The sequence below is a fragment of the Acanthopagrus latus genome, chromosome 17 (assembly GCF_904848185.1).
Source record: "Acanthopagrus latus isolate v.2019 chromosome 17, fAcaLat1.1, whole genome shotgun sequence".
Classification (NCBI taxonomy): Eukaryota; Metazoa; Chordata; class Actinopteri; order Spariformes; family Sparidae; genus Acanthopagrus; species Acanthopagrus latus.
Window position 1 is genome coordinate 13,353,556 of NC_051055.1, and position 13,594 is coordinate 13,367,149.

At 39.8% G+C, this 13,594-nt stretch overlaps 2 protein-coding genes across 8 annotated transcripts in view; both read right to left on the reverse strand.

Annotated features, from left to right (window-relative positions):
• Positions 1-1,444, reverse strand: part of LOC119005803 (protein MTSS 1-like) — a 48,759-nt gene extending 47,315 nt beyond the window's left edge. For 4 of the 7 annotated variants that reach the window (XM_037073778.1, XM_037073774.1, XM_037073773.1 and 1 more), the window contains exon 1: positions 853-1,443. In XM_037073778.1, the coding sequence (XP_036929673.1) occupies positions 853-924 (72 nt within the window). In that variant the 5' untranslated portion in view covers positions 925-1,443. Of the gene's footprint in view, positions 1-852 lie in introns of all 7 variants that reach the window. The other 3 variants (XM_037073777.1, XM_037073776.1, XM_037073775.1) reach the window with 2 other exon arrangements.
• Positions 1,445-4,844: 3,400 nt separating this feature from the next.
• mal2 (mal, T cell differentiation protein 2) lies at positions 4,845-11,643 on the reverse strand. The gene is made up of 4 exons (XM_037075974.1): positions 11,245-11,643; positions 8,923-9,093; positions 6,376-6,576; positions 4,845-5,516 (listed from the first exon to the last, which is right to left on the reverse strand). The coding sequence occupies exons 1-4, from the start codon at positions 11,359-11,361 to the stop codon at positions 5,445-5,447; spliced, it is 561 nt and encodes a 186-aa protein (XP_036931869.1). The 5' UTR covers positions 11,362-11,643; the 3' UTR covers positions 4,845-5,444.
• Between the last annotated feature and the right edge of the window lie 1,951 nt (positions 11,644-13,594).

Genomic DNA, 13,594 nt, shown 5'->3' on the forward strand with positions numbered 1-13,594 from the left:
GTTAAGAGACAGGGGAACCTTGGACAACCTAGTCAAGTAGGACTTGGGAAGCTGAGAAGTGCTGAATGTCTGAGCAGTATTCATAACAAACTTTCTGACTCCAGATGACCTGGTGGCTGGACATTTGACCTACACATGTCAAAGCCTTCAGACCCTATGGGTAATTTTCTACCCTGACAGCTACATTCCCGGCATTCCTTCAGGCAAGTACAACAGCTGGGGAATCTACTAGTAATTGTCTCATCGAACTAAGCTGTAAATATACATATATCAAAATAAGATGCCCTAGTTCTGAGGCTGATGACTGCCCTATTTAGCCTTTTTTTCCAATCTTAGGTGCTGCTCCACTTCAAACTGGAACAAATGACCATAAAAAAACAAAACTTCTTCTTCTTCTTTTTTTTTTTTTTAAAGAAAAATGGAGAATGGAGAATAATTCAATAAGTCAGCAGGGTATAGTCAAATAACGTTATAATAATGAGTGAGCTACCACAAACCAAAACCAACGCAGGTTAATAGACAACGTTTTAATAAAAGCAGACACAAACATTAATTGAGAATACTATTGATAATACATGTGTACCATTTTCTTTATAGGCGATGTAGGTGAGTGTGGGCTACATGAAGATGGTTAATGTGGTCTCAGTTAGCTAGCTAATGTTCAGTGCCGGCTGGTTAACCAGATGTAAACTGTTTAACCGTTAAAGGAATCCTAACTTGGATATAAACTGATACTTGGGGAGCTGACTGGCTCGAATAATCACTTTTTACACATCACTTTTTACACATCACTTAACCCCCCTTGGATTAAAAAAAAAACATAATTGGCGCGGCACAGTTAACCTGGCTTACCTTCATGTCTCCGATAACAGTTTGGAAGAGTCCTCCGAGAGCGCTGCATTCCTTTTCGATAACAGCCTCCATTTTCAGGACCAACTCCAGCGGTCAGTCCCGACTCGGTGAGCCGCCGTTCACTTCGCCACCTCGGCTCTCCAGGAAAGAAAGAAAAAACCAAAACAAACAGAAAAATTCCCCAAAAATGTGGACAAAACGAACGAGCCCGTGTGGAAGAATCTCTGCCGCTCTGAAAAACCGACGAATAACAACTTTTTGAGTCAACTGAACGCGTAAATGAACACGAGCGGCTCCGCTCTTGCTTCAAATCAAAAGAAGCTTTTGGGACGAGAGAGACATTTAAACCCCCCTCTCCTCTCCTCTCCTCTCCACGCCGCCCCGCTCAGACCCATGGCCGCGGACCTTGAACACACTCTTTCGTAGCTTGGTTTGCAAGTCGAAACCAGAAAACACTGCTCAGCTCGGAACGTAATTCCGTTTGTTGACAGGTAAATACCGACTCTTCGGAGTATCCTCGCTGCCTGCTCAACACTCACTGAGTGGAAGGGAAAATTAGCCGACAAATAACAAGAGTGAAGTCCGCCCGAATGGGCTCCCACTTCCGGTTAAGTGTTTGCCACCAAAATAAGATATCTGGTGATAAAAATGTCCAAGTCGACTCGGAGAGATCTTTCCATATTTCGGCAAACACGTACAAGAGTGTACATCGGTCAAACGCAAAATGAATAAAATGTGACAATGCAATTTCGCTCATGGCAAGAGGGTAAAACATTAAATTGTGTTTTTGGCATAAAGCCTGTTATTTGTATTGTGAAGTCAGACCGGTGGTGCTTCCGGTATGATTATGTGCTTGACTCCACGCTGATGGCAGATGCGGAGGTGAGCGGCGGAGCGTAGGAAAAGTGCGTCCTTGAGTTCATCTGGCAGCAAATCACCGCACAGAAATAGCGCCAAACAAATGCTGCATATATGGACTAGTCTAAATTCGCACAGTTTTGTGAAGGGAAGTTTTGTAAGCATATTTTCTTCACCACGAGTCTCGTCTGACCAGATACGTGTTGAGGGTACATGATATGATATGAATGTCACTGGAGAAGCGACATCACCGTTTTTGTTGATGCCGACGTTTTGCTGTTTGTGTATAAACATCTGGGTTCATGTGAAAAAAGTTGAGCAGTAAATAGTAGATGACGGGAGACATCTAGTGGCTGACATAAACATGACAACGTGAAACCAAAGCAGGGAGTTTAAATGGAAGATGGCGCTTCACTTTTTCTTGAAAATCCATCAACACACAACGGCCATGATGTTTAATTCAAAATTAACCATAGTGGCTTTAGAAACTTCTCAGCAACATAATTATGTGCTATTCTGACATCAGATAAGATTTAACAAAAGAAACATAAGATGCCACTTACTGACATTGAGACAGAACTGAACTGAAGACACAGCTCCACAATTGAAGAGAAAATGAATATGGAATACAAGAATATACCTGTTCAGAAAATGTGAATAACTGGGTACAGAAATATAAGGTTGGACAATCCAGTTTAATTTCTTTCTTTCTTTCTTTCTTTTTTGTACATTTAATTACATTTATTTTAAAGACCTCATTTGTATGATTTTGTCAAAGCAGAACAGAAGGGTGAACCTACACAGCAAGTAGTTAGCGTTATAAGATAAATAGTACACTGTTATAACAATAAAAGTTTCTTGTTGTAACATGATACATTTATCTTGCTATAAAGTCAAACCATCCTTTTATAATTTACTTTTCATGAAAAGTGTGATACCGATCGATTTATCTTTTGTGGCATGGCAGCAATAGATGTTCGCAAGTCTTTGATAGTTTGTGTCAAGGAAAACAAAACACACACACACACACACACACACACACACACACACACACACACACACACACACACACACACACACACACACACACACACTAACACACACACACACACACACAAAACAACAACTGGCCTCTTCCCTGTTTGTATCTGTTGGAGCATATATATATAGACTCAGATGACAGGTAACAGAAGCATTTACAGTCATGTCTGTCCAAAGTTTATCATGTGAGGTTTTCTCAGAATGATTTAAAACATGCTGCATTGATTCGATTAAATATGTGCATATAAACTGGAGCTGCAACATCGATTAATTGATTTGTTGCCTCTAAAATGTCAATATTTTTGACATTTTCACCATTTTCTGACAATTTATAGACTAAATAATTGATCAAAGATTGATTCACCAACATTCAAAGTAATTAGTTGCAGCCCTACATCCTATATACGTGTTTTACACTCCACTCTTATTTGCTTCAGCAACATTTTGCTGTGCAGAAAGTCTGTAGATCTGTTAAAATGGTGCATCTCAAATAGATGCATTAGTGGTCTGATGGTCAAGTGAATTACATTCCCTGCTGACTAGAAAATATGCCAATATGCATAAGAAGTAACTCTCTCACTTAGTTTATTTGATACACAAACAAGGAACATTCCCTTCAAGGTACATTCAAAATATATTTTTAGACTTTGGCGACTCGTAGTGCTGGCACCAAAAAAGACACTGGCACACAACAATGCACCCTGTAATGACACAAAGACAAGAGCTTCTTTTTTCTTCAAAACTTTTATTTCTCTAGTTCTAAAATGCACTTAAAATGTCAAAAAAAAACAAAAACAAAAAAAACAGCAGGTGTCAAAAACAGAAACAAAATACAGTGATTTTAAATTAATAACATTTTATGAAGCTAATGTCAACATTAAATACAACTAGTAAATCATGGACCAAGTAAGAAGTTATTGATTTAGACAATTTTATATGCATTACGAGAATTACAAAAAAAATCAAACACTAAAAACATTATACCTCATATAATTAAATAATACATCAGCAGATAAAGATCACTGTTTGAAATATAGTAGCTGACATAAGCATTTCTACTGATGTTCGGATTAAATGATTAGCTTTAACTAGAATAGTAATGTCATATATGTAGCATGTAATACGTGATTATGTACAATAGCTACACTAATGTGAAAAAAGTTATGCTGGATATACCAAGAAAATTTGACAGAAAGTGCACACAGCAAATTAAAACGTCTAACTCAAACATCCTATTTTAAATAGTGGCCACATAAAAAATGTAATACCAGTCATGTTAAATCTACTGCTCCGTAGCACCGAAGTAACTGGAGGACAGAAACATGATCACGTTGCCTCTTAGAGTCTGTCGAACAAATTGCACCTTCACATTAATGTTCTCTTATGCAAAACCGATTAGCAGCATACACGGGAACGTTTTTTCCTTTTACTGGAAATGGGAACTACGGTCATATGGGGGTATGACTCAGGAAATGGGGCAATATTTGTATGGTTAACATGAGCAAAAAGCAAAAAGCACAACAGTCACATGCGTCACTGAGCCTGTACAGCCTCAACATGCTGTAACATATACTAGGTCCCCACACAAGTTCCCCATATTGATTTTTTTCAATGTCTGTTTTTACTCTTACAAAGGTGAAAATGAATGTCAAAAATATTTTTCTCCCGTATTTTATTCTTAAGGTATGTCAATGGCCACTGCAGAGGACAACACACATCAACGGTTTCAAAATTGATTCTGGTGTGACCGTTAAATCCTTTTATTTTCTCTTAACCAGACAGACACACACAATATTTTAAAACTAAATAAAAGATGTTGGAAATACTTTAAACTCTTTTTTTTAACATTATGTGCTTGTACATCTTTTTCCTTTGACTGAAACTACATCTATCCACTCCAGTGCACTTTATGCACCAAATGGTATAATTTGCCATTTGGACCTATTTGCAGATAAAGTGGGCCTCTATTTAAATCAAATCTGAAGACTATTTAATAATTCTGTTTAATATACATGACCCTTTCTACACCCATGGGGGTTGACAGATATATTTTTCATCAAAGGAAAAGAAGTATAAGAGAAATGTGAGCAAAATCTGGACAGACGTATACATTTATTTTTTTGTTTTTAAACTTATACACTGTCCATAAGAGGATTTAACAGTTATTTCAGTTTGAGGTATGTGGTCCATCTCATCTTCCCTCTACCATTTTGAATTTATGAGGCCATATCTCAAAACAACAAGGAGATACAAAGATAATAATCAGGTGAAAGTGTCGATGGGGATTCGGGGGTCCCCCACTCAGTGACTGGGACATGGTGCTAAAACGACTGATAGTGAAATCACTGGTAAGCAGCATGGAAATGGAAGTGGGCAAAAGCTTTAACCCTGTTCTCAAAAACACCTTCAACAATCCAGACTGAACCTACCTGAAACCAATCCTTTCACTATCTCAGCAGAAGAATTCCTGGAGGAATATCATGGTCCAGAAATCTTGACAGGTTTATCTAATAAAAAACTCTATTATTTTATTTTATTTTATTTTTTTCATTTCTTTTGATAATAACCAAGTTCACACTGAACTGACCTAAACAGCAAGGCTCTCTATGGAGCTCTGGACGGTGTGGAAGGTTTTATGAAGTCATACTGAAGTTAAGAAGCAGTTATCAGACTAGTTTGTGCTGGTTCTCTGGTTACATCCTCCACCTCTTGAAGCCCATCACCATACTGCAGCCGTAGCATAGTGTCACCACAAAGGTAAATATCTGGGACAGAGAACAAAAAGAAAGAAAGCAAAAAAAAAATTTACTAATTAGACTTGCTAACTGTAACTATCTTTTTTAATTGTAATTATGAATCTAGCTTTTTTCCAAATCAATTCTCAATACTCATTGCATCTTAAACATGTCTGCAAGATTCATGAAAGCACACATGTATAAAATAAGACAAGTCTAACTAGCAAATGTTTGGTACTTTTGCACAAAAACTGGCTAAAGTAATTATTCAACAACAGTACAAACATTTTATAATGTTTTAAAATGTCAGGTTTTTTTTTTCATTTTCATACAATATATACAGAACATAAATTCTCAAACAGTCACCTTGGTTATAGATTTATTATAGATTAGCACAGAGGTTCATGTACATTCTGTTTACAAACATAAGCCCTAACCTCATCTAACCTAACGTTACCTACCACAATTCTGTCAGAGAGGACAGTTTGACTATCACACAGTTTTATGGCCGATCAGCTTGAGCTGATAGCAGAACACCACGTCATACATAATATCATGTTTATCTTAAGTAACATGGACAGTCTTTTTGCATTATCAGAAGGTGCATGCAAAGAATTTAAACTAGGACATGAGCAAAAACGAAAGTTTAGTAGGCCGGGAGGTGACTTTTTATGTGCAAACGTGTCAACTAAGGTTTTTCAGTGACAGGATTTATTATGGAGAAAGGAGACAGATATCAGATTGTTTTTTGTTTTTGTTTTCTGTTTTTTTTTTGGATAATAAGAATATAACATATATATATATATATACACACACGCACACACGCACGCACGCACCCACGCACACACACACACACACACACACACACACACACACACAAAATACTCACCGTGGCTGCCACATTAATACTGTATTGCCTGTCATCCAGGACTGTAAATATGTTGCCCCTTGGGTAGGTTATACACAAGACCGCTTCAGTGCTGTTAACCAGGGGCTTGATGTGGGCTCCTCCATTAGCTGCTGTAGTTGCTGCCTCCAATACGAAGGCAGCAAAGTAGAAAAGCAGTGCGATGAAATGGTAAAACACATCCTGAGAAAAGGGAGAGAGAGGACACACTAACATTAACTACAAAACAGTTCCAGAGTTTGGAGTGTAAACAGCTGCAGACATAATGTGAAGATTTGTTTTTGTTGTAAACTTGCTGAACAACTGTAAGATTCCACTACACACAATCCACTGGGGACAAAAAATGGCTAGGATGTGGGTTTTATGGCGTTGGGCAATTATTAGACAATAGCTGCCAGGCTCACTGCAACTATGTGTACCATGAGAATCACATTCCAAACCAGGCTATCTGACCAAGAACCAACCTTTTGCATTAAATGAGGAGCATAACATGTTGAAATTACATAGAAAGGTCAAAGAATAAGAAAAAAATAGAACATCCAAGAGAAAGAAGGCAGAAAAAGGGATTAAAGGCACAGAGAGACGAAGAAAAAAGAGGGAAAGAGGGCGCGTCAGGGAGTAAAGAAGGTTAATGAGAGTTTGTGTTGCTGACTGTGTGAGCCTGGCGGGACTACAGGCGGGCCTTTGTGGCGTTTCGGTGTGAGCTCATCATCCATGTCACTCATTGTTCGGCCGAAAACAAACAACCCCACACGCCTGGCTACTCCTGGGAGCAGGGCCTGGAGCCTGAGGCGAGGCTGGCTCTGTCTGTCTGAGAGCCCAGACTTTACCGCACCACAGTGACATAACACAAGAACACAAGTTTGTCTTCTTTTTCTTATATCGAAGCTACTGTATATTTATAATAAGTAATGCACTGATAGAAAACGCTCTCCAATGCTGAGAAACTGTCGTGTAATAGTGATTTCATGTTACAAGGACAAGGAGGTCAGCCAGTGTTTGCTGATTAACACCTTCAGCCATATATCCCTTTATATGTACAATAAGAAGGCTGTGCTTAATAGGTGGAGGTTTAAAAAATATGACATATACTGTATAGTGTATCACAGTAAAACAGTGTGTTTCAGTCCTGGTGTTGGGGGCCCCTGCCCTGCAAGTTTTAGATGTTTCCCTAACCCTTAACCCAACCCTACAGATTCAAATGATCAGCTCGTTATCAGGCTTCAACAGGGCTTAATGATGAGCTTTCACCGCTAGCATTCACCTCTTTCCAAAAAGCAGACAGCTTCTCACAACTCAAGGTACGATTAATGTCTAAATTACAAACCTCTAGAGCTGTTATGTACAGCGATAGCTCGAAAAACTTTCAAGCCACCTTCACAAAATGATTTGTACCTAAGGAGTCACTTAAAGTCACAGCACCGGCTTTGTGGTCTCCACTGGCATGTAATCAAAATATGCAAAATATGGTTAAGAGATTGTTATGAAATGTCTGAGTCTGACATTACGAAGTGAAAGTGCTTGTCTTGACACTTTATGTGATTTTATGAAAGAGCTAATAAATAAATGCTCCGCATCACCGAGTGCTCGGATCCTGATGGTGGAGAAACTATTTATGAAGTCAAATCTACTGAATTAGTGAGCTCCCGTTTTTTAAACTACTGCTGGTAAGTGCCTTTTTTCTGTCACATAGCAAGCTCTTTTCATAGATGATTTTTAATTTCAGGCGAGACAGGATTTAGTCTTTATCACAATACACACACACACACACACACAATGTTCTGATGCATAATGTGAAAAAAAACTTCTCTCTTTTTAAACATGGCATTGTTATTTTGTGTCCACACTTGAATGCCAAATCGTGATGGTGGACATCACAAGAGTTAATTTTTGTTCCTCCTAGTACATCTTGCATAATAGCCCATCGTCCTGAAGTAATACCGCTGCCTTAAGACTGATTTGCAGTTTTGCCAGTGATCTTCAACTCTTGACTTTAATGCTGCAAACAACAGTTACTGCCATGACAACATTATTAAACACTGACAGCCATCTTAAAAGTTCACTCATGTGTGTCTTTGCACATGGGTGGCACGACACACAATACTACAAGTCACACTATCCCACTGGTATTCTACAATGTGCAAGCAAAGGCAAAACGATTGCGGGCTGGTAAACTTATAAACAACACAGGATTTAAAAAAATCAGCATTGCAATTGTTTTATGAGGATGGAAAATCCACTTGAAACATTAGGTTTCAAGGAAACACATAATTTGTTTTTGTGAGCAAATCCAGTCATGACGCCCCATTTACACGTTCATGGTCCAACCCATTACTATTTTAGTGCTTGATTACTCTGTACTCATGGTTTTGACCACAACATCTTTGAACTTGGCCTTCATTTTTATCTCAACTACACACCGGTAAAGTCTGTGACGTGCAAGATACAGCCTATCTATGCCTATCCATGTTTGCAGTCAGACGGGCTGAGTAGTTGTCAGGCTCATCAGCTCATTTGTCTACAGCTTACCAGGAAATTCCAGTCCGTGCTGATGCGGTCAGCCAGGCCAGTGAGGAGAAGCGTGAGGTAGGCGGAGGACAGGAAGAACGCGGTGACGGAGACAAACATCACCCAGCCCTGCAGCAGGGGCACGGGCACGTTGGAGGAGGCAACCAGGATCCATACCAGAGCACCAAATATCTGGGGATGTAAACAGACTCTCATTGGAGACATGATGCAGCTGATTTCATTATTTTACGCTGAAATCAAGCTCAGCTCCTTAATCAACTCATTATGTTTCAGTGGACACATTTGTACAGTTACAGGCAGTTGATGACATGGGTAGGCACATGTCAAGTATAGCAATAGGACATATGTATAATGCTATGGTGTCTTTAACTTCTTTATAGAGACTTTTCCGATATCTCTTGATCCCGTACCAGTGCTCTCAGGTTGCCAAATATAAAATCTGTACACCCCACTGAGGGGTGTTTTTCCATCCTTAAGTGTGAGGTTTGTTTGCATTATCTTAAAATGTTCTTTTATAAACCACTCTGCTTTTCAAGCCAGCTAACATAAAACAGCACGCTGCTTTATCTCCAGAGCTCCCACTGTGTAAAGCAACTGTACAAGTTGACCCAGGGTTGCAGAGGTGTGGTATGAAAATGACTGGTTATCTACTGTGTACATTTGCTTAACTGCATTACTGAAGTCTTCCGCATTCGTTAGTGTTATTAAAATGCACAATTTTCAAGTTTATATGAAGTTTCATGTCTTTCAGGTCTTAATATATTGTGAAATTATCATTGTTTGTTCAATGAAAATAAATACTATTTTCATTCCTTTAAAGGTACAATTTTTTCATAAAAATATTCACAGAATGTTTTGACTATACGTGAAAGACATACAAGTATTGTTTGCACAGATATCTACAGTAATAGTCCACTTGTAAACAAAAAAACCAACCCCAGTGGTCATGGTCCGGGCATAGTCAGCTGTTGGGGCCACTAGCTGCACAGCTAGCTAGATGAGCTAATAAGCTAATGGCAGCTTCAGTTGGCAGCATTTAGTATTTACTCCGGTGATACACTGCCCCATTGTCTACCTGCCTTCATGCCGAATGAAAGATGTTTTGTAGTCCATAAAAAACATTTCCGGAGCTTTACAGGAAAATAGCATTGCAGCATTCTCCTAAACAACTGAAGCTGCTAAAAGGAAAGCTAAAAGCGTTAGCTTGCATCCCATCTGAAGCCGGTGCATAGATGGTGTAAATTACATCTTTCCAAATCAATCTGGGGTCTCAGGACATCCAGAGATTTGAATTACACTGGACAAGCTGTACGGAGCCATTTAATGTAACATTTCAAAACCAGTCCCGGTTTACTTCAGTTTAGGAAATTAGGTGAATGCCACCACGCAGCTTTGCTGTGAATCTCCAGACCTGTTTGTGGACTACACCTGGCTTTAATCAACATGGAGTGCATGATGACTGAATTTCTAATCTTTACATGAACTTTTACTTTAAATGTGGCACTGACCAATTTAAACATATTGCACCTTTTGGCGTCATTCTAACTGATATAAATAATAACTGTGTAATACCATGATACCCTGAGACAGTATTATTTTTCTGAGATGGTTATTATACCATGAAAATGTCATATGGTTGACAGGATGTACACTTCAGTGATAACTTCATTATGGTTTATTTTGGATAAATCAGGGTTAAATGATGATAAAAAATCTAAAGAAGTTGATGGAATGGAACTATATATGTTGTAGGAGATGGCATGTTGGAGAAGCCTCGAACATGTTGCTGGAAAACAGCCACAACTCGACATTTAAAAGCCTGTTTCCATCTAAAGGCCTGTCTACACAGGCCTCCTGCAACCAGGTCTTATATCCCATGAACCGTCAGATAATCCTGAGATGGAGGAAGCATGTCAAGGCAGTGAGAGAAAAATTAAGCTGACACAATAGCATCAAGGGAGATGATGCTCAGATCATATCTGGTATAAACTCAACTAACGTTGTGAGGTGCAGGTGCTGTTACCGCTCGAGGCGACGTCTGCCCTTGCTTTGACTGTCAGAAAAAAAAAAAAGTCAGCCCGAGAAAATCACAGGAGTGATCAGCCTGTTGGCGACGTCCAAACACTGAGGACATCAGGGAGGACGCACTCTGTTACAGCCAACAGCTTAAAGTCTAACTGGACTAACAAGCCATCAATTATTAATACAGCCGTATTAACTGCAGGGCACTTCTACAACACCACGGAGGTCATTGGCACATTTTAATAACACAGCACGCAGCCGAGCATCATTTAATAACCTTTTTGAAGAAACGACACTTACTATTTCTAAACAGACGAGGACTCCAGAGTAAGTCCTCAGCACCTCCAGGCCCAAAGGTAGAGAAATAGTTGGCGCCGGGAACGAGGTGGCGGCGGGGTTAGTGGCTGGCTCCGACATCTCTGTGTCTCCCTCTCTCTTCTCTCTGTCTCCCCCTCTCCTCTGGCTCTCGCCCTCTTCTACAGGCTCCCACTAAAGCAAGACTCCCGTTAAACAAAAGGACGGGAGCAGCGGGGGAAATTCCTCCGGAGTCATGTGTCCCCCCCCTCAAACAGGTCGGACAGGTGCACTGGGGCCACTCCCTGGAAGCCTGCGCCGCGTTCACGGTCCGCTCGGAAGCTCCTGCATCCCGACAGCCAGATCATTTGTGAGGCTCGTATGGCAGCGGGAGAAATAATGACAGCTCGGGTTGATTTATTCTGAAACGAAGTTGTGACAGTAAACATTCGAAACTTGGATTTAAAAAAAACAAACAAAAACTTTTTCATAAAATGTTATTCTATGTTGGCTTTAATTGAAATAACTGTGGAGATCAGACTACCACTGCATGTGCAACATGTGCAGGATGATTAAACGCAGATAAGTAATATAACTCTGTTACGCTTTTTATTTATTTATTAGTTGCTGGTACAAAGAGAGAGGGAGGCTATAAAATACAAAACCCATTGTGCATAATGAACAACAACCACATGCTTTTTCTCCATGACAGGAAAAACAAAATATGTTTATCAATGGTTATGAATTGCTTTTGGAAGAATAAATCTGTTGTTTGCATCAGAAGCTTGTGAGGTATTAACACCTATGTAACAAAAGGGCGTCAGGGTGTGTTTTGCGATAATAAAACACCACAGATGAATCACTGCTTTAGCCTGTCGTTTACATGGCTGTTATTCTCTCCACACCCTAAAGGTCAGTTCTTATTAACTTATTAACTCTTATTAACAGTTCACATGGCATGTGCACACCTTGTACTGCTGGTAATTCCAACGGCAATTGAAGGCATCAATCTTAAATCCCATGTCTGTGTGGCGCACTTGCTTCTCTGCCAATGTGAGCAGCCACCAGCAGAAGAGTGAGAGGAAAAATCACATTGCATGTCATGCATGTTGCACGCACATGATTGATTTCTTGATTAACACTGTTAGAAAGAAATGAGGGCTGAGACACAATGGTGTGTGCGCTGGTTAACCTTCTCAGCGCAGGAGTGAAAAGGTCTGAAGAGTAAATATTAGTTTAAGGCCTGGAGCCGAGCGGGGCTGAGCTGAGCAGAGCGGGGAACTGATTTGCAGACTGACTCAGCACCTTTTACCGTATTTGCACTGAAACATGGAACTGAGGAATCAAGTGTCGGGGGGTAATTTGTGTGATTTTATCAAATGGTGAAGTGAAGCTGCTGTGGTGTTATAGCCACCGGAAGGAGCAGTCTCTTATGGTAGGCCACAGTTAATGTTTAGCTAAGGACTTGATTTATGTGAAACAATGTTGACATAACCTCTGAGAGGGCACTGGGCTTAGTTCACTTTCGTGTGGCTGGCAGTTAGAATCAATATGACCTTTAGTGCTTTAATGTAACTAAGTACATTTACTCAACTACAAATTTGAAGTACTTGAGACAACAACATTTTTACCCCAGCCACATATTACCTTTACTGCCATCTGACAAGTGATCATAGAAGTATCTGTTGCTGTGCTGTGCAAGATGATGAATACATTTATCTTGTGTTTTTCTGAGTATTTTCTTTTCTTGACACGCCGTACTTCTACTACCTTTCTGAGGGAAATGCTGTTGGATCAGCTCCATTCATGACAGCTCCAGCACTTCGCACTTGAGTATAAGGAAAGGTCTTAAAGTCTTAAAGTACGGTACAAGTAAAAGTAAGTTACAAACATGTCTGTATATGCTGTGTGATTGGGGTACGCTGATCATGGACCTGGCCAATTATCTGTTCAAATAATAAGCTTTTTTTTTTCTGAACATCGGGATCAGTGTATTTCTTTTGTTATTTGAAAATATGCTTATAGCTCTCTCTAAAATGTAGTTGAGTGGAAGTGTAAAGTGGCAGAAAATGGAAATAATCAAATAAAGTACAAAATGATATTTCTAAGTGCTGTAACGTAGGCAACTGGATGTGTTTCAGTTTCTTGAAGATGTTTCACCTGTCGTCCAAGAGGCCTCTTTAGTTTTAACTAACTGGAGAGGAGTTGGCAGGCTTTCAACCTCTGTGCAGGAGTGTCCTCACCGGGGCCACAACTGGCCTTCATGTGGGTTGCTAGTGCTAGGTGAGCCCAGGTGTGAATGGTTGTTAAACTGTCTGCGGACAGAACACAGTACTGCATTGTAGCGTGTGAGTGA

Excerpts from the sequence above, each read along its gene's own strand:
- mal2 (XM_037075974.1), bottom strand. The coding sequence starts at position 11,361 with ATGTCGGAGCCAGCCACTAACCCCGCCGCCACCTCGTTCCCGGCGCCA. Across the intron at positions 6,577-8,922 it reads GCACGGACTGGAATTTCCTG|GATGTGTTTTACCATTTCAT; the intron begins GTAAGCTGTAGA and ends CCCTTTTCTCAG. Across the intron at positions 5,517-6,375 it reads GTATTAATGTGGCAGCCACG|ATATTTACCTTTGTGGTGAC; the intron begins GTGAGTATTTTG and ends TCTCTGTCCCAG.